At 34.6% G+C, this 19,686-nt stretch overlaps 1 protein-coding gene across 7 annotated transcripts in view; it reads right to left on the bottom strand.

Moving 5' to 3' along the window:
• The window catches only part of Adam22 (ADAM metallopeptidase domain 22), a 229,243-nt gene that overhangs the window by 107,715 nt on the left and 101,842 nt on the right, over positions 1-19,686 (bottom strand). For all 7 annotated transcript variants that reach the window (XM_027956108.2, XM_071612104.1, XM_071612133.1 and 4 more), the window contains exon 4: positions 16,771-16,837. In XM_027956108.2, the coding sequence (XP_027811909.2) occupies positions 16,771-16,837 (67 nt within the window). The remainder of the gene's footprint in view (positions 1-16,770; positions 16,838-19,686) is intronic.

Consider the following 19,686-nt stretch of genomic DNA (forward strand, 5'->3'; position numbering starts at 1 on the left):
TCAAGAGAAATTATTTTTCAGCTGTCAGGTAATCATTACACACCCACTAGTATAACAGATGTCTTATCAGGCTACTGAAAAATTTTAGGTTCCCACAAAGTGCTCCTCAGCAACAAATTACTGTAATGCAAAGAGTACTTACCAGGTTCTCTGAGATGCAGTTCTAAATTAGAAGAATGGAAAATCAATGTGGACCACATACAGTGACTGTATAATTATAAACTCATGAAATTATAACTCTTTCCAGGAAACCACTACATCATTGTACCATTTTTACAAATAATAAACCTTAAATGTGCAGCTCTATATGGACTTTTTTTAGAATATGGGATATATATTACCTAAAATATTTTTCTAATTGATGTTTGAATATTAACAGGAAAAAAATATAATTGGCCAAAAAAAAAATAACTGCCCACACAAACCAAAAAATAAAAATAAAAAATCTGGAAGCCTTAAAATAGAGGAAGAATAAGATTTTTGTTCCATCAGAAAAGAATATTTTTGTTGCTTTCTTTTTGTGTGTGTGCGTGTGGTGCTGGGATTGAACCCAGGGCATTGTGTATGTGAGGAAAGCACTCCACCAACTGAGCTATATCCCCAGCCCTGCTTTCTTACTTAACAATAAAAAGAAAGAAAACATAACTACTATATGAGGATCTGAGTTGAGGGAGGGGGAAAAAAGCAAATTGTTTTTCCTCTATCTTTGCCCTTTGCCATGAGATTATTCTCTTTTAATTTCATTCCTGTCCTCTTTCCATCCACTCCTTTTTTGAAGGAAGAATAAAGAGACATTTTCAGTAGTCAAAAGAAGAGTCTGTTGTAGCATTTTTTTTCTCTCCTGCACCTTGAGAATTATACTCTATGCCTAAGAAGTCCACACATCCTTCAGTAATCATTTTTACCCCTCCATAAATGATTTTGGATTAGCTCAGGACTGATTTAAAGGTACAAACAGAGGATCATCTTACTAAGGAGGAAGTTCACAAACAATGCCTGTCATGGTTTAGATATGAGGTATCCCCCAAAAGTTCCTGTGTAAGACTATGCAAGAATGTTCAGAGATGAAATGTTTAGATTACAAAAGCCATAAACAAATCAGTAGATTAATCCACTGATATGGATTAAGTGGGTGGTTAATGTAGGCAGGTGGGGGTGGTTGAGGAAAACAGGTCACTGAGGGCATGCCTATGGGGTTTATATTTTGTTCCTGGTAAGCTGAGCTCCCTCTCTCTGCTTCCTGGCTGTCATGTCCTGGGCTGCTTTTCTTTGCTACGCCTTCTGTCACCCTCTAATGTCCTCCCTCACCTCTGGCCCAGAGCTATGAAACTGGCTGATCATGAATTGCCACTCTGAAACCATGAGCCCAAAATAAACTTTTCCTCCTCTAAGATCTTCATGTTGGGTATTTTGGTCACAGTGATGCAAAAGTTGGCCAAAACAACGTCCTTTAGGAAAGGCGAATAGGTATTTAAGGTTTTCTCTGATTTAAGAATAATAATAATAGTGCTAAGCATAACAAATAAAGTGCTCTTTTTTTCAGTAGCTGTTTCTATAGGCATAAGTTGATCATGCATCATTTCTGTTATTTTTCCTTTAAAATGAAGGAGGAAGTAGAACCAGAGTTGCTTTAGATTCTATGATTTGCAAGCTATATATATATTTTAAATCAACCTTTTTTTCCTTAAGTACAGGGACAACTTCAAAAAAAATCAATATCTTGTAGGCTGCATTTACCATAAAGAGATGAAATTTAAAACTACAAAAGATGTTTATATGTTTGAAAAATGTTTAAATGCTAAACATAAAAAATTTTAAACTATTAACGTTATTTCTAAAAATCTAAATAATTTATGAGTCACATAAAAATCATAGAATAAGTTTTTTTTGTAATCTATATACCTGAACAGTGAAAAAAAAAATCTATGTATTAGAAATTTTGGGATGGTGCTAAAAAACTACATCAAACCAAATTTTACATTCTTAAATATTTACAGAAAAGAATGATTTTTAAAAAGAAGACTGGTAATAAGTTAAATATTACACTTAATGAGTTCCCCAAAGAACAACAGAGGAAAAAAATAATTTTTTAACTTAAAAAAAAGGAAATTACAAATATAAGAAATTATTATAAACAATAGTAAAGCAAAAGATGGTTCTTTGAAAAAAAATTTAATGAATGAAGTCTAACAAGATTGACAAAGTAAAAGAATGAATAAAGCCAAATGGAAATGAATAAAGCCAAATAGAAGACAGGCTGATTCAGAAGTTGACTTTATAAAACATCAAAGGATTTCAAGCCTGGGTTGAGGTCTTAGCTTAGCTAGACATATGTGTGCTTAGCACCCAAACAAAATAAAACAAAAAAACCAGGAAGCAAATATAGCAAAATACTAACATTTGTTGAATCTACAAATGGATATCTTTTTGACATTTATATAATTTTATATGTTTAAATATTTCAAAATTTTAAAAACATATCAATGGTATGGGCTGGGGTTATGGTTCAGTGATAGAGTGGTTGCCTTGCACATGTGAGGCATTGGATTCAATACTCAGCACCACATAAAAATAAATCAAGATATTGTCTCCACCTACAACTAAAATTATATATATATATATATATATATATATATATATATATATATATATATATATAAATAAAATAAAGGTAAATTACGGGGCTGGGACTGTAGCTCAGTGGTAGAGCACTTGCCTCAGCACCACATGTAAATAAATAAATAAAGTAAATTGCTGGTACTTTATTACTTGAATTAACATTGATTTAAAAGTGGCTCTAAAGTACCTTAAGAGGGAAAGAAACATAAATATGAGTTTCCATACAGAAGATAATTTAGCATAAGGATAAGGTGAGCATAAGGATCACTATTTGGTTTTTATTTTTCCTGTTTAAATCACTATCCTTTTTTAATCATTGCAAAGGAAATAAATATCCTCCCAGACCTGTCCAAACTGGACATTCCCCGCACATTGACACATTGTTGGGTGAACAGGAGAAATAACCCAACTTACTAATGCTTGAATTCATTCATTCACTTACTTTTTTCATTCAATAGAATATTTATTATCTTCTAGGTACACACATCCTGCTAAATACTGAATATGCATATAGTATAAGCTTCTCTTGGAGTAACATCTTAAGCAATTTATAGTCTAAGGGCACAGAAGACTGTCTGTCCTGTTATGAAGTGGAGAGTGAGGGACGCTGTTGATGATCCTGACATATCCCCCGTGCCATGAGCAGATTCAGAAGTTAGCAGTAAAAACTGACAGAAGCCACCAAAGACTTAGCCAGAAATTCTTTTCAAGTTGCCACTTTACCACACTAAAAGTATCAGAAGTGATATTTATGGAGCACTTCCCACACCCAAGCTCTGGCTATGTGTTTGTTTTGCTTCCTTATTAGAGGAGGAAATTGAAACACAGGAGGCATAAATAAATTGTCTAAGGCCACACTAACACAAACTGGCAAAGTCAGGACTGAATTTAGGTCTATTGAGCCCTAACAATATTCTTGGTCTAGATCTAAGCTTTATTGCCTCCAAACTATAGATTTGTCCTAGACTTAGAAACAAAAGAAGTGATTGGTCCCATCTGTTCATGCTTCTCAAGAAGCCCTTTATTTATTTTATCTCAATGAGCTATGTAGCACAGTCTTAAGGAGATGGCACATACTCAGCCTGAAACTCTAACTGCCATGTGGAATATCTATGACCCCCCTCAGAACCACAAGGCAAGCTCTCTACCTTCTAGACACAGTCACAGACACATTTCCAGATTTTCAGACTATTGAGAGAAGAGAAAACAAAGAAGAGAGCCAATGTGCAGTCCACAGGCATGAACAGTTTTAATCCTTCAGTTTTAATCCTTCACCACTGCATTCCTACTTTTATCCTTCCTCCTCTGCATCACTTGATCCACCTCTGACTCTCCACCTTCTCTGGTTTCTTCCTGTTGTTTTCCTGCACCAAGATCCAGCAGTAAGGCCTCTGGGCCTTTGCACATGCTAGTTCCACTGCCTGAGAAATTGTTCCACTCCAATTTCACCTGCCCATTACTTACCTTTCAAACTTCAGAGTTAATATTATTTCATCAAGAATGTCTTCGGAACAGGGAAATGTATGTAGCTCAGTGGTAGAGCATGTGCTGAGTGTACACAAAGCCCAAAGTTCCATTCCCAGTACCAGGGGACTGGCATGACTTCTCTGACCAACCAGAATAGGTCAGGTTTTCCATCAGATGCTCTCAGAGCAATGTGTATTTCTCTTTGGGGCACTTATTATTCCTGTAATTTATAAGACTTTTTGGCAATTATTTGTACTATGTGTGCCACTCCTAATAGACAAGTTTCAGGAAAGCAAAATTTGCATCATCTATTCTTAGCACCTATATCCCCATGCCTGGCCTATGGCAAGCATTCAGATCATATTTACTGAATGAATGAGGGTGGAAAACACAAATAATGTATCTGAAAGTATTGGCTTGGTTTTATTCTGCCACAAATCACTACTGATAGATTTCTATACATTTAAACTCCATACGCCTGAGTTTTTAGGAGTTTCCTCTAAAGGTGGGAGATAATCAAGCCCACCTGCATATACCTCCGTAGGTACAAAGACAAGACTCATAGGTGCAAAGAAAAGACTGCTATAATAAAATGCCAAATGTAGCCCTGATCAATTACCATCCCACACATAAAATGGCAATAAACACTCAAACCACTCAATATATCAAGGATACTTATTCTCTGGCCTTTACTACCTGCTCTTATTTTTATAGTAGCTACTTATTCACTGGAAAGCAAGAATTTTTATCAATAAACAAGAAGATAACTGTAGTTTAGGATAACACCAGAGGAATAAGCTGGGTTTTTTGTTTGTTTGTTTGCTTTAAACCAGTTAAAACTTATCTAAAACAACACTCTACAACTTGCTGTTCAATTATAAATACAGTTCACCCAGATTTTAAAAAGAAATTGCAGTAGTAGACTTGCAAAGACATTATGTAATGAAAAAGCTGATTTGATAATTAGAATTACAATAGAAAATATACTCTATTATAATCAGTTCTATATATAGAAATACCATTAGTGCCACTTCAATTTTTAAAAAAACTTGTAGCTGAAAATGTCTTTTAATTCTATAGATAACATCTTGAGTATTAATAGATGAAATAACTTTGAAACTTAATTGGGGGTAAAAATCTTATACCAGAAAGAAAAAAAAGGGCCTTTCTACTCGATAGGTTACAAATGGAGCTTAGGAACAGAACCCATGCTGACAGCAGCTGTCACTTTTCATTTTTCCTTACTCCTAGCCCTAGGATGCCTGACCTGTATCAACTGGTAATGGGCCAATATATTTTCTGCAGGCTACAGAGTTAAGACCACTTGGAATCTTCACAATGCCATTAGGGCAGCTGATGCATTATACATGATGATGGACCTTGAGCAACCTTGCTTCGGTCCCAAGAGAAAGCAAAATTTACTTAATCCCCAAAGAATTTTTTTTCCTATAATGCAAAAAGAATTAAATAATGAAATATGAGACCTTCCTGAAACCACACTGATTACAAGATGGCAGAGGAGCATATGTCTGCCTGAGCCTGCCAGGGGGAAAATGCACACACCAGCAAGCTCATCAGGGAGACTCTAAATTCACAGATGCCTAGTGGTGGACAAAAAGTAAAGTTAGGTGACATACCTAGAATAACTAATGCTACAAGTGAGGAGGAAACAAACATTTGCTCAGTTTGTTTATAAGATTTTTGTAGCTCTTATATTCCCTTCCTATATAGAGAGTGTTGAGAAAGGCAAGGGAGGGGATGAAAGGGAACAGGAAGTAGGGGGATGGGCATTTTAAAGCACCTTGGCAAGAATGTAACCAAATATCTTTTAGTCTTCTAGCAGGATGATTCCACCTTTTGGTTTAGTTACTATTGCCCATAAAACTACACATTTTCTCCAGATGCAGATAAATGTATACATAGGCATCAGATAGGCATAAGAACTGAGCCATATGCTTGCCATATGTAAGAGAGCAACATATTTCAAACAGTAATAGTTTAGAAGCCATGGGGCTCCCCTGTAATGCACAATGCACAATCCAATTCCCACGGAGAACAAAGGACTAAAAATAAACCGAACAGTAAATAGATGAAAAAAACAGGGCATCTTTAGAAGGCATTTGGTCCTGTTTGGAATAACAGAAATTTTACATTGGAATAAATGAGACTCATCTGAACCAATCACACCTTCAATTTATGACTTACTAAAAACAACTGCTAAAGGAGATGTAATTTCAAATGGCAACTTCTGTGGGTGCTGTTGTTAAAATACTAGCATTCTAATTCCTTTGCTATTATAATTTTTTTTTTCCATAGAGGTACATTATAATGGATAACAGAACAAATTCTAGCATCAACTTCCTGGGGGTTTAAGCAATTTAACTTAGGTGAAACACTTAGATTAGTGCCTGGCACACAATAAGCACCTTATGTGTGTTTGTTATTGCTCCAACTACTACAAGTACTTTTATTATTCTTCAGTGCAGTTATTGATATTGATCCTATCAGGATATCACATGATTCTAGGAGGTCAAGAGTGTGTCAAGGGGAAATCCCTAGTAATAAAAATAAGCACTACAGGGATATACTATTTATCAATTTGTAAAAATACAAAATTTCTGGAATGATGTACTTCAGAAATACAGCAAGTCATTACATTCTTTTTATTACCATTAAGATGAGTCTTTCATTCACTGGAGAAAATATGCCTTAAGGAAGGAAAATGGGTTTGGATTTGTAAGAAGAGATTAACTCTTCCAAGCAACTAGCATTAAACCAGTAGCAGCACAGCAGTTATGTGCCCCTAAGGTAAGACTTACTCACAGAGACTGTGTTCATAGACAGCAAAAGAAAAGGCAGGACTATGTGGCAATTATGACTCTCCCTGGGACTCTCACACACTAACCATAAAAATATGGTTTTTCTAGCTAGACTTTTATTCAGAATTTAAAACACTTCTATGAAAATATCATGGCTTTTGCACTAGTAACAGGAAATTGAGTCCTCCTTATGTTGAAATTCACTATTTTAAATGAAAGTATTTAAAAATGAGCAGAAACTTAAACCACAGGACACAAAGCACAAGGTTTCCTGTGCTAGCCCTATTTGCAATTACATGGTCATCTCTAAATAAGATGATCCTGGAATTGAATTCCTCGACCATCCTCAAAATTTCATAATTTCATATTAAATTACCATAAGATTAAATCTACTTTATGTGTGCATATATGTGTGTACATATGTATATACATGCATGTCTCTCTCTATCTATCTATATCTATCTATCTATCTATCTATCTATCTATCTATATATATATATATATAAAAGTCTATATCTCATTTATGTAGGATCTTCATATGCTGAAGAAAAAATCACTTTATGACAGTAGTTAGAGGCTAATGAAGTAATTAAAATATAATAAAATTTAGAGCTAGTCTAGCATAGTTAATAAATTGTTCATGTATAAAGTAGATATGTTGACAAATACATATTTTAAATCATTCTAGTTTTACTAATAATCTACAGGCATTAAATCAGGATTAAACTATTTCAAAGAAATGGACTTGAAAAGAAATTTTTCCGAGTCATCTAATTTTAAAAATTGTTTATTAGTGGTTAACATGATTTTATTAGTGAAAAATAAACCATGTGCATAGATATGCCATCTCAAGTTTTCTCTCCTGGGAAAGAGAACCTAGGTGAGGAACCTGGATATGCAATGCCACATCCTGTACCACCTGCTCCTGAAGTTCCCCTTTATCCTGCACCAGAGGTTCTGCTCTCAGGGTTCATGCTCAGTGGTGAGAGCCATTAACCTAAATCTCACAGAAAGTGCAGCAATAAAAAAATACAGAATCAAACATACAGATCTGCCAAACATCCCTCGCACTGCTTCATTCATCACTTGGGATCACTTAAACAACTTTATTTACACACTTTGTTAAAGAATCTATGTTCCTGTAACTGAGAAAACGGAGACCAAAAGCCACCTCAGTTTATGGTGCGTATATCTAAATAAAGCTGTTTCAAAGAAAAATCCCAGTTACCATGGCAGCAGGAGACCCTTCAAGGACTAACTGAGGGTCTTCAATCGACACTCTTCCTATCAGCCAGCCTTAAAATGCACATCACTGAGTTTCTCTACTTGGATAGAGGCCTCCCCATCTCCCTGGAGCCAAGGAAAATGCTTGAAACTTGGATTAGAAATTTAATGATAAAATTAGAAGCTTAAGTGACAACTTCTATAAATAGATCTGTTTAAAAAAAATCCTTTCTAAAATCATCTTCCCAGGCCACGTGACTCAACTCCTGTCTAGGTGACTAAGTATTATCCAAGAGTCTCTTGGAAAAGCTACTGTAGTGAGAACTCAAGATAGAAAGCATCCTTCTCAAATGTAAGGTAAAGTTGTAAATAAGAAAGTCATCTTGGAAGAAAAATGCTGCTGCTGAGTTGTTCTAAAAAAAATTAAAATAGGAAAAATGAGACAGAAAAAGCTTTAGTATAGATTACTTGGCAACAGTGACTACTGCTTGCATTTCATCTCAAAGGCAGCCTACAAAACAAAAAGATAACCTAAAATGCTACTTGAAAAAAGGTCAGGTCTCTACTTTAGAAGACTGATTGCTGATGCAATGGTATAGATGGCTCTGTATTAATGTATGCAGCAAAATTTACTGCACATCAAAGCCTGGTTTTTCTTTCCTTCTTAATCACTTACTTGTCTTGTTTTATAGAAAGATTCTGTATAGTAATGCAGTTTTGAGAATCAATAAGGAAACTCGATATCCAGGATAAACAAAAGCAGACTAACTCTGTTCATCTTTTCTGCTGTAATAAATATAAATATATATGAGACAATTTTGACAGTTTAATAGCTAATTCTGTATTTGTGTGGCCAAAAAAGGAAACATTTCAAGCATTTCTGTACTATTCATATATATGAAATGGAATTTGAGAAAAATCTGTTTCATAAAAGGATATGTTAAGGAAAGGTATTGTTATTTTAAAATTGAAGCAAAATGCAGAATGCAGTCTCTAACCTACATCTTACATAAATTCTATCACAAATGACCAACTGAAAACATTTGTTACTTAAGAAAGGCATCCACAACATTATATCAAACATATAATTATTTGTGGTGTTTTTAACACATAAAACATCTTAAAAAACATATTAAGAAACATTATTTCTTTAACACATAGTACCCTTTTTGAATTATCTGAGTGTTCCTTGTAGAAAAATCTAGAAAAGAAGACAAGAGAAATCTTGAGTATGTTTAGAGATCACAAGAAATTTTATATCAATTCACTGAGGTTTATAGGAACTACAAAGTTGCTGAACTATTTATTGTTTTGAAAGTCACATATTTAAAGTTTTCTAAGTGATTTCTTACATTCATATTCTATAGTATTGTTTTTTCTGTCATTGGCACATTTATTGTGGAAAACCAAAAGATGAAGGCAAAATTTTAAAAGGGCATCACTTTTTTAAGAAGGAAGAAATCTGACTTTAGAAATAAGTTCAAAGGGAATTTGGAGACACCATTGGAAGCAGAGGAGCCAGCCAGGAGATGGTGTTGTGCTAAATTAGAAATCTTTCATGGTACTGCAGCCCCAGGGGAGGAAGATGGATGTGAGCAGCAGGACAAAAACTTTCTGCAGAAAAACTCAAGCTTCCTCCTTGCTTCTAAATCAACTGCCCTATTACTCTGTTTCCAGAAATGACAGTGGCCATTTCAGTTCCGTTCAAAATATTTTAATGTCAATTACACTACATTTTATTAGAACAAAAGGTTTCCCTGGAGTCACAATAACCTCTCTCACCCCTAAGTAGACACTTTCTCCTCTGACACCTGCTCCCCAACACTCATCATTCTCTTCAATTCCTTAACCCATTTCCAGACTTCAACCTTGACCCACACTCAGATTCTTATCCATCTTTCTACTGCCACTATGAACACAATTAAGATTCTGAGACAATGATTCCTGAGTGCACTGCAATCAAATGATGGAGTAACCAGTCAATGGCCAGGCCAAAGTCAGTATTATGTAATGAGTGTCTCTATACACTCAACCTTAAGATATACCCTAATCCAGACACAAGCTGGAATGCTCATGTATAGTAGTTTAGAAACAATTCAAACTAATAAAAATAGGCACTCAGTGGCCATTACTTTTGATATTATCAGAGATCAAATAATTTAACAAAAATATTATCAAAACTAATAATATTGATGACTGGAAATGATCTCTTATTGGTGACATAATAAATCATGTCTTTACAATGACATCGAGTTTTACTTTTTGACCCCCAGAAAATATGCTCCCTCCCCATCAATGAATGTTCTTAGCATATGAAAAGAATTTACCATTTCTCTCCCAGCCTTCTAAAACTAAGGCCATTTCCCCACGATGTTCATTCAGTGAACAACAACAGGCTTTGCATGGGAGTTTGTCTTTATCATTTTTGCCCAAAGCAACTGACTTTACAGAAAAATTACCTAATGCATAATCAAATCTGAGAGATATACCTGAAGGGTCTTTAAACAGACTATTCAGTCTTAGAATTAAAGGCTATAAAGAAGTAATTACTGGGAATATCCAAAATGAGTTAGATGGGTATACAAAAACAATAAATAGCAACTGTAGTGGTGGCACACACCTGTATCCCAGATACTTGGGAGGCTAAGGCAGGAGGATGGCAAGTTTTAGGCCAGCCTCCAGAACTTAGCTAGAGCTATCTTCTTATATTTAAGAAAAAAAGAAGAGAAAGAAAGAGAGGGAGGGAGGAAAAGAAAAGAAAGGGCTCAGGATGTAACTAAATGGTAGAGGGCTTGTCTAGCACATATGAGAACCTAGGTTTGATTCCTAATATGGAAAAAAAGGAAGGAAGAAAGGAGGGAGAGAGGGAGGGAGAGGAAGGAGGAAATAAGGGGAAAAAAAGAAGGAAGGAAGGCAGAGAAGGAAGGAAGCGACAAATAAAATACATTTCAACTTGTACAACTATCCTATTTTATGTAATGTAGCTCTGGAGTTAGGTGATCTAAGATTCAAAATACAGCTCCACTACTTACTTACTGCTTTGCTTTCTGTAAGCTATGTGACTTCTCTATGCCCTGGTTTCTGTAAAGTAGGGTAATAGTTACATTTATAATCACAGATTGTTCTGAGGTTGGAATACAGATATGCCTACCACATTGTTCAGTAATAAATGTCATTTGTTATTATTAGTAGTATTATAATACCAAGCCTATATAACTGGAAATTTCAAATTTCTCAAATAACCAGAATACTGGCAGCTTTCAGTTGTTAGACATAAAAACTAGCTAAATATGAAACAGAAAACTGCATGCTTTAGGCTCAGTTGCCACTATTCACCAATTCCAGTTTCCTTTGTCTTATAAATCTAGAGCCACAGATGTCCACAATCAAAATAAAACTATATTCCCAAAGGATTCTGATTAGTTAAGGCTTTTTATTAGTTAAGGGTTAGGGTTAGTTAATTCTTTTTAAAGTCCTTATTAAACACATAATACTTCTCCCTAAATAGAAGGGTAAATTTAGAACTTATTTTTTGAGTGAATGTGAAACAAATATAAATGAAAGATGAGATTATGAATATGCCTTAATAAAGGAACAAATAGTATCTATCTTCTTTATAAATAAAGACTATCTTTGTAAGCTTGGGAGAAATTTTTTTTTAAATAAAAGTTTTAATAAAACTTTTTAATCAGTATTATGCGTACCTATCTGACCAATGAAACATAAAACCCTGTAGATAATACAAATGGTTGTTAACCCTTTGAGTCCTAAGTTTCTAAATTTGCAAATACGTCAGTGAAACTGACATGGATACATTAAAATAGGCAGCAAATCAGGGCTGGAGTTGTGGCTCAGAGGAAGAGCGCTCACCTAGCATGCATGAGGCACTGGGTTTGATCCTCAGCACCACATAAAAATAAAATTAAGGTATTGTGTCCACCTACAACTAAAAAATAAACGTTTAAAAAATAGGCTGCAAATCATAATCTAAAGCTTATATATCCTTTGTTATCATTGAGAATGCTAATACAATACACAATGGAATATTACTCAGCAATAAAAGAAAATAAAATCATGGCATTTGAAGGTAAATGGATGGAGTTAGAGAAGATAATGCTAATGAAATTAGCCAATCCCAAAAAACAAATGCTGAATGTTTTCTATAATATAAGGAGGCTGATTATAGTGAGATAGAGCGGGCATGGGAGGGACAGAGAACTCTAATCAAACTATAATCCAATCAAAGTTGTTTTCTTAAAGGGAGAAATATCCTCTGGCACAAGAGTTTGGATGAAGTTCCTATTTACTATTTCCCTGATTTGATAGGCTAAAGGGTGCAGAAACCATCAACAAAGAAAATGCAATTCTTAGGCTGCAAAATCAGCAGAATGTGCAATAAAGTCAGTGCTTTGTGGATTGTATGTATGTATACAGAGAGGTGGGAAGGAAAGGGAGGGAGCATGGGGTTATTAATGATGGTGGAATGTGATGGACATTATTATCCAAAGTACATGTATAAAGACACGAATTGGTGTAAATATACTGTGCATACAACCAGAGATATGAACAATTTATTACAAGTAATAAAACTTGTAATGTATTCTGCTATCATATATAAATTTTTAAAAATTAATTAAAAATAAATAAATAAATAAAATGATAATATGGAAATTAAAAAAAAAAAAGAATGACAATACAGATTGTCCTTTAAATAGAACACTGGGGCATTACAGTATCTTTTCCATATATAAACATCCCACAAACAGGAGACTGGGCAGATATGATATCTGGGAGGATGGGACAACATGGGCCAGGGAACAATCACTGAAATGTATTTCATTTTACTCTAAATATAAAAGTGAAATCAACCCTAAATATCTAGACTTTGGGAAACTGCATAGGATAAACAATCTGGTTTCTTCAACAAATAAATTACAAAAAAGAAAGATAAATTTTAAAATCTATTTTATAAAACCTCAACAGGCAAAACTAAATTAAAAAGATGCATACCTCAATGATAAAACTATATAGGAGGGGATACTCATAAAATCAGATTGGTGTTTGCAAGTGTCACCGGAGGTGCAGGGCTTGGGCGTATGAAGCAGCTCTATGGCTTGAACTGGACAGAGGATGTAAAGGTGCATACTTTTAATTAATCAACACATACGTTGTTTGACATGAATTTCTGTGTTGGTATTATATTTTTACAACTGAAAATATTTTTAAAATAAAACTATAATCTGAAAGATTCACCAAAGCAGCTATTACATATTTTTTTCATGCTAATGTATTTCTTTCCCCGCATTCACACTCACACCCTTAAATCAAATGCACTGCATCTGTTCAATAAAGTCAGTGCTTTGTGGAGTTTTCACAAAAATTCTATGGCACTTGAAAAAAACCATTTAATATACTGGCTTCTGGCCACTGTTTAAATCTGGCATGATGATTTTGACTATAATTTTGCTTCTTCAAGACATATATGTCCATGTTTATGACAACCAACACACAAAAAAAATTCTGAATTTAGCTTTCATTTCATATACCCTTTTTCATTTACCTCAGTCCTAAGACAAATGTCAACTTTAAAAAACAAACAACAATGGAGACAAAAAAGAAAAACACAACAAAAATTGTAAGTCTCTTAAGGAAGGTTCTGTGAGCTAAATTATATTCCCCTCCAATTCCTATGTTGAAGTCCTAACCCCCAGAACCATAAAAAGACAAGGAGAAGACAATGCACAAGCCCAGAATAAACCCTGGACACATTGATCTCAGACTTCTCACCTCCAAAATTATGAGATAATAGATTCCTATTGTTCTATTATGGCAACCATAGCAAACTAAGACAGAAAGCAAAGAAAAGGTAGAAAAATTAAGGCTTTCTTTTTAAAAAGGCAGTAGAGATAAAGAAAACAAAAAAGTATGAAATGTTACAATTTTGTTTGACCTATAGTAAATAATGAAAAGAAAAGTTTAAGAGAATTCTGAGTTATTAACAAAAAAGGAGAACTCAACCAGATTCCACAAAAAAAGGAAACATCCTAGAGAACTAAGAACAGAGGGCACGACCTGAGGAGACCAGCAGGGAAGTAATTGACTACTGGCTTTGGATTTTATGAGCAGGATTGAGCACTTTCAATATGTTCCTGGAAAAAACCCAGGGGAAATTTTTGAGTGAGATTTTTAAATGGACTGGAAACACATGGAGGTGATGGGTGAAATCAAAGTTGTTTTCTTAAAGGGAGAAATATCCTCTGGCACAAGGGTTTGGATAAAGTTCCTATTTACTATTTTTCTGATTTGATAGGCTAAAGGGTGGAGAAAACCATCAACAAAGAAAATGCAATTCTTAGGCTGCAAAATCAGCAGACTGTGCAATAAAGTCAGTGCTTTTTGGATTGTATGTATGTATACTCATGGAGGCTTACAACCTCACAGCAGGGTAATATCCTAAAAAGGATATTACAGCAAGGAAGGCAGACAGCTGTTTGTTGGATCCACCCTACATGCTCATACTTGCATTCCACCACTCCCCTGACAGACATAGATAGAAATGGATAGGAAACTGCCTGGTTTTTCTCCTCTTCAACAAAGCAAGAAGAGATAACCGCATTTAGAAAAACAGTGTCATACAAACAAGAGAAGTGAATCAAATAAACAGGGGTGAGAACAAAAGGAACCAGAGACTCTAACTCTAAGTAACTTATTTCAAACTATAAGCAAAATTACTCCATTCTCCTATGTCCTACCTAGAAGTATCTGATATTCTTTTCTGCAGGAAGGCAGTGATATAGATCAACCATTCAATTATCCTTAAGCTGGAATAACTTTCTGGAGGGACTAGCCTAATTATTATATTTAGGTCACTTGTAAAAATAAACAGGTTTTGTTTTTAAGTCTGTATCAGTTAGAAATGTATTGATAATGTAGGCTGAGCGTACCTTATCTGAAAATCCATGACCAAAATGTTCCAAATCCAAAAATTCCTGATCATCAAAACAAGGCATAAAAAGTTTCATATTTTATCACATTTTGGATTTTGGAGTTTGGGTTAGAGATGCTCAACCAGGAAAAATCTATGCAAATATTCCAAAGTTCAGAAACATGAAATTTGAAACACCTCTGATTGTAAGCATTTCAGGTAGAGACTTATTTACTAGCAAAATGTTGTAATGTCTGAAATTTGCTTTCAAATACACAAAGTTATTGTAATGTTGATAGCAGCTGATGCTGGAAATGGATGTGAGAGGGGTTCATTATATTTTAGTTTCTGTATGTTTGACATTTTCCATAATAGTTTTCATGAGCTAAGGGTATAGTTCAGTGGTACAGTACTTATCTGGCATGTATAAGGTCCTGAGTCTAATCCTAGCACCACAAAAGAAGAAGAAGAAGACAAAGACAAAGATGAAGAAGAAGAATTATTCTTGTTAACATATAAAAATAATTTAAAATTCAATTTCCTCTGGTACTGCTTAAATAGAAAAATGTAATTTATTTTGGTTATCAATAACAGAATTCAATTTGAATAAAAAACTTTTTATCATAACATAGGTAAATAGGAAAATGGTGAACATAGGCTTTATATGAAAACAACTTAGGAAAATGTTCACAATATGTTACAGCATTTACTAAAAAACAAGCAAGATATAATATTATAGATACATATAGTACTATGAAAAAAATACAAATATGTGAGACAAAAAACACTAAAAGGAAATGCAACAAAATGAAAACAAATTTAACCTCGCTACTTACAAGTTTTCTAAATAAGGATGTATCAAATTTGTATTCAGCAAAAGAAACATGGACAAATGATATATTATCAGATAAGGTAGAATAGAATGTCTGAACACTTTAGAACAAATATACACTTGGCCAACCTCACACTGAACAGAATCTCTACACATGGGTGCTCTTGGTCTCCTATGTCCTAACATACACCATTAGTCCATCATTACCCTGGGGAAAAACACATTCTCTGCCTCTGGAAGAGGCTTCTAAGTAGAAGGTTTTCAGACCTTACCTGTTATAGCCAGTATCCTGAGATATACCTTCAGGGAGTTTAAATTCCCTGAAACATCTAGTAGGTCTAATGATTTTACACTTTACTTGGGGAAAGTCTTTCACACACAAATGCAAAGCCACACACCTATTCTGCACCTGAGATCTCACCATGTGATTCTTTTCTTTGATTTTGTTGTTGTTGTTGTTGTAGATGGACACAATACTTTTATTTTATTTTTACATGGTGCTGGGGATTGAACCCAGTGCCTCACACATGCTAGGCAATCGCTCTATTACTGAGCTACAACCTCGGCCCTTCACCACGTGATTCTCAAGAGTTAACCTTAAAAGCAAATTCCAGAAATTATTTTCTGTAACATAATCTAAAAAGAACTACTTGCAACTACCTTAATCCTACAAACTATAATAATTTTGACAATGTGCTAAGAATTTTTTTCTAATAACTGAAAGTTTCATTTTTTTCAAAAGGGTGAAAACTTTCTTAATAAACTATAAAATATTTTCAAACCTCAAAACCATCCTTTAGATGTATCACTGAAAATTGAAATCACATGCAGTAGTGTATTGAAGAGTTTCAAAATTTCCTCCAAAAGAAGGAAAATTCACTTACTTTGCTTTGCACAGTCTTGCCTCCATGTTCGATGTGCCTCTCTATGTAATCCGAGGACAACAAATCACTGCAATGACAAGAAGAAAAGATGACAAAAGAGCACCGGTAAAGTCTATGAAGATCAGGATCAAGTTCACACACATCTGCTTTAACAATTCTTTAACTGTATTTTAAAACAAAAATCAACACATTATAGGAACAGAAAGAACAAACCCAGGATTTCTAAAGGAGAGGAGGTTGAACTGGCTATCCCACCTGTCATCCAGTTGCTCATCAGCAGATTGCCTGGGTCCAGGCAGTAATTCCAGGAAACTACTGTAAGCACGCCTTTTTTCTCCCCTTGCACTAGAGATTGAACCCAGGGCGCTCTGCCACTGACCCATACCCCCAACCTTTTTAGTTTGAGTTGAGGTCTTACTAAGTTGCCCAGGTTGGCTGGGAATCTTGGGTCCTCCTTCCTGCCTCAGACTAGAGTAGCTAGGGTTACCATCATGCACTACACACAGCTTCAGCACACCATTATTTTAAAGACATTTTATTCTTGTTTTTTCAAACTTCAGCTTTTTATCAAAAAGTTTTAATTGACTACCATATCTTACCATTTCTTTATGAATTACGTGTGATACTTTTATCTGACAGATTACTAGTTTCCATCACACACCAAAAAAGAGGGGAAAATTAAAAGAAATGAAAAGGAATGTACAATAAGCATTTTAAAATTACTTTCTTTCTAAGCCTCTTCTCAACAATACCTTCTTATATAAACTTAAATATTAATAGAACCTTAATATGCTTTAATTCCATATATGTGAAAAATTTTCCCTTTTAAGAGAAGTACTGCAAGACACACTTTCTATAAGAAGTCTTTAATTTTTTTAAAGCAGTAAAATATTAGTAAAATTGTCATCAAAAAATAAAAATACATGAAGTTAATAAATTTATAATGTTACTCTATTTATAGTCATTGAGCCAACTAAAAAGAATCTTTTTCAAATACTCTGTAGGTTTCTCAGCCAAAATTGTCACAATCATAACAAAGTTAATATCTGAGCACATAAGCCCATCGTGATAAGCACCACGCCTACAATTGCTTGAAATATAAACGGAATGTGCAAACATGCATTACATTCATGCAGGCACCCTAAGGCTCTAGAATCTGATGCTTATGTTACCATTTAGGGAACCTATAATTATAGTCTAAGTCCATGCTTCATTGCTCTTGGGAATATATTTTCATATTAACTTTATATGGGACCCAGCCAGGATGCTATAATCTTCAAGCTGCCGAAAACATAACTAAAAGTGGCTAAAACAATCAAGATATTTTATCATCTTCTTGTTAGAAATTTCAGAGCAAGTGTAATATGAATTTCCATTTGAGAATATTTTGTTCTGCTAATGAATATATTTGAAGTTTATAAAAATTATAGACAAAACCTTTAAAACATTTTAAGCATAGATGAGTAGTTAGTAAGCAAAATTTTGTTAGATGTGGGCAGAATTCATAGGATGTTATTACTTCACAGTAAAATCTCCTATGTATTACCCATTTACAGAAAGGAATGGATACTCAAGAGAAAACTAATATATCCATTAGACACCTAGGTAATAAATGTTCATGATATACTAAATAAGCAAGAGACACTTAACACCCAGGATACCCTAAATGTGCACAATCAATATTCTTGAGGTCTTATTTCTATCACCCATTGGTGCTACCAAGGGTTTCTCAATTTCTGACCTACTGACATTTAGGCCAGATAATTATTTTTGTCTTGGGAGGCTACCTTATGCATTACAATACATTTACCATTATAGTATATGTATATTTAGGGTAGAAGTAGACTGCCTGTTACACATTAAATACCAGTACAGCTCCAACACATCCCAGTCATCACAGTAAAAATGTCTCCAGTCATAACTAACTGTACACTGAGAGAACCACTCTGGTTAAAAGCAACTGCTAACATTCATTCTTGTCCCTTATGGTCTCTGTCCAAAAATCACAAATAAACCCCACGAGTATTTGTCAGGTTAATTGGCATGCTACAGCTGCTGAGCAGGCATACTTGTCCTGTGTCTTTTGGATACAATAAGTGGGTGCCACTAGTTCAGGGCACCTGCTATCTTGAGACTTGAACAAACTTCAACTCTGATCCTCATAACCACATTATCAGCAGGGAAGACAGGTGCAGCAGAGAAACAGGAAATATGAACACTGTATACTCCAGGATTAGCAGGCAAGCTCCTTCTCATCCCCCTATACCTTATCCTAAATACAGTATATGCCCATCTCTTTCCTCTTATTTCTCACAGTGTGCTTAAGTTAATTTAGCAAACTGTGAGTTGAGGATCTGAATTTGGTTTATGGAAGTTTTCTGCCTCCTGACCTCTGGGAGAGCTCTCCTGGTAGCACACCAAGAGGCTACCATTGCATCAAAGTACGTTTCCCACATCAGGGCACTTCAAGGGTTGGCTCATGTGGTAGCTCTGCACCAATTAATGCAACCAAGAATATGTTCAATTTTCTGCTCTGGCATTAATCAGTACAGTGATTGACCTGTTCTCTTAATTGGCTGTTCTCATGACCTATAACATAGCTGTTATAATTGAAAACATCTCATGAAGATTAAAAATATCCCATGGTAGGGCTGGGGTTGTGGCTCAGTGGTAGAACACTTGCCTTGCATGTGAGGGGCACTGGGTTCGATCCTCAGCACCACACATAAATAAAGATATTGTGTCTAAAACTTAACTTTTTTTTAAATATTCCATGATTTTAAAAAAAAAAAAAGTCTTGGTATTTCTTTGAAAGAATGAGAAAACACTTAACACAAAGCACCTAACATTCATCTTCTCTAGTATCTTATGCAAGAATTACATTACATGACCACACCTAAACCAATTGTTTAACAA

The sequence above is a fragment of the Marmota flaviventris genome, chromosome 1 (genome assembly GCF_047511675.1).
Source record: "Marmota flaviventris isolate mMarFla1 chromosome 1, mMarFla1.hap1, whole genome shotgun sequence".
Classification (NCBI taxonomy): Eukaryota; Metazoa; Chordata; class Mammalia; order Rodentia; family Sciuridae; genus Marmota; species Marmota flaviventris.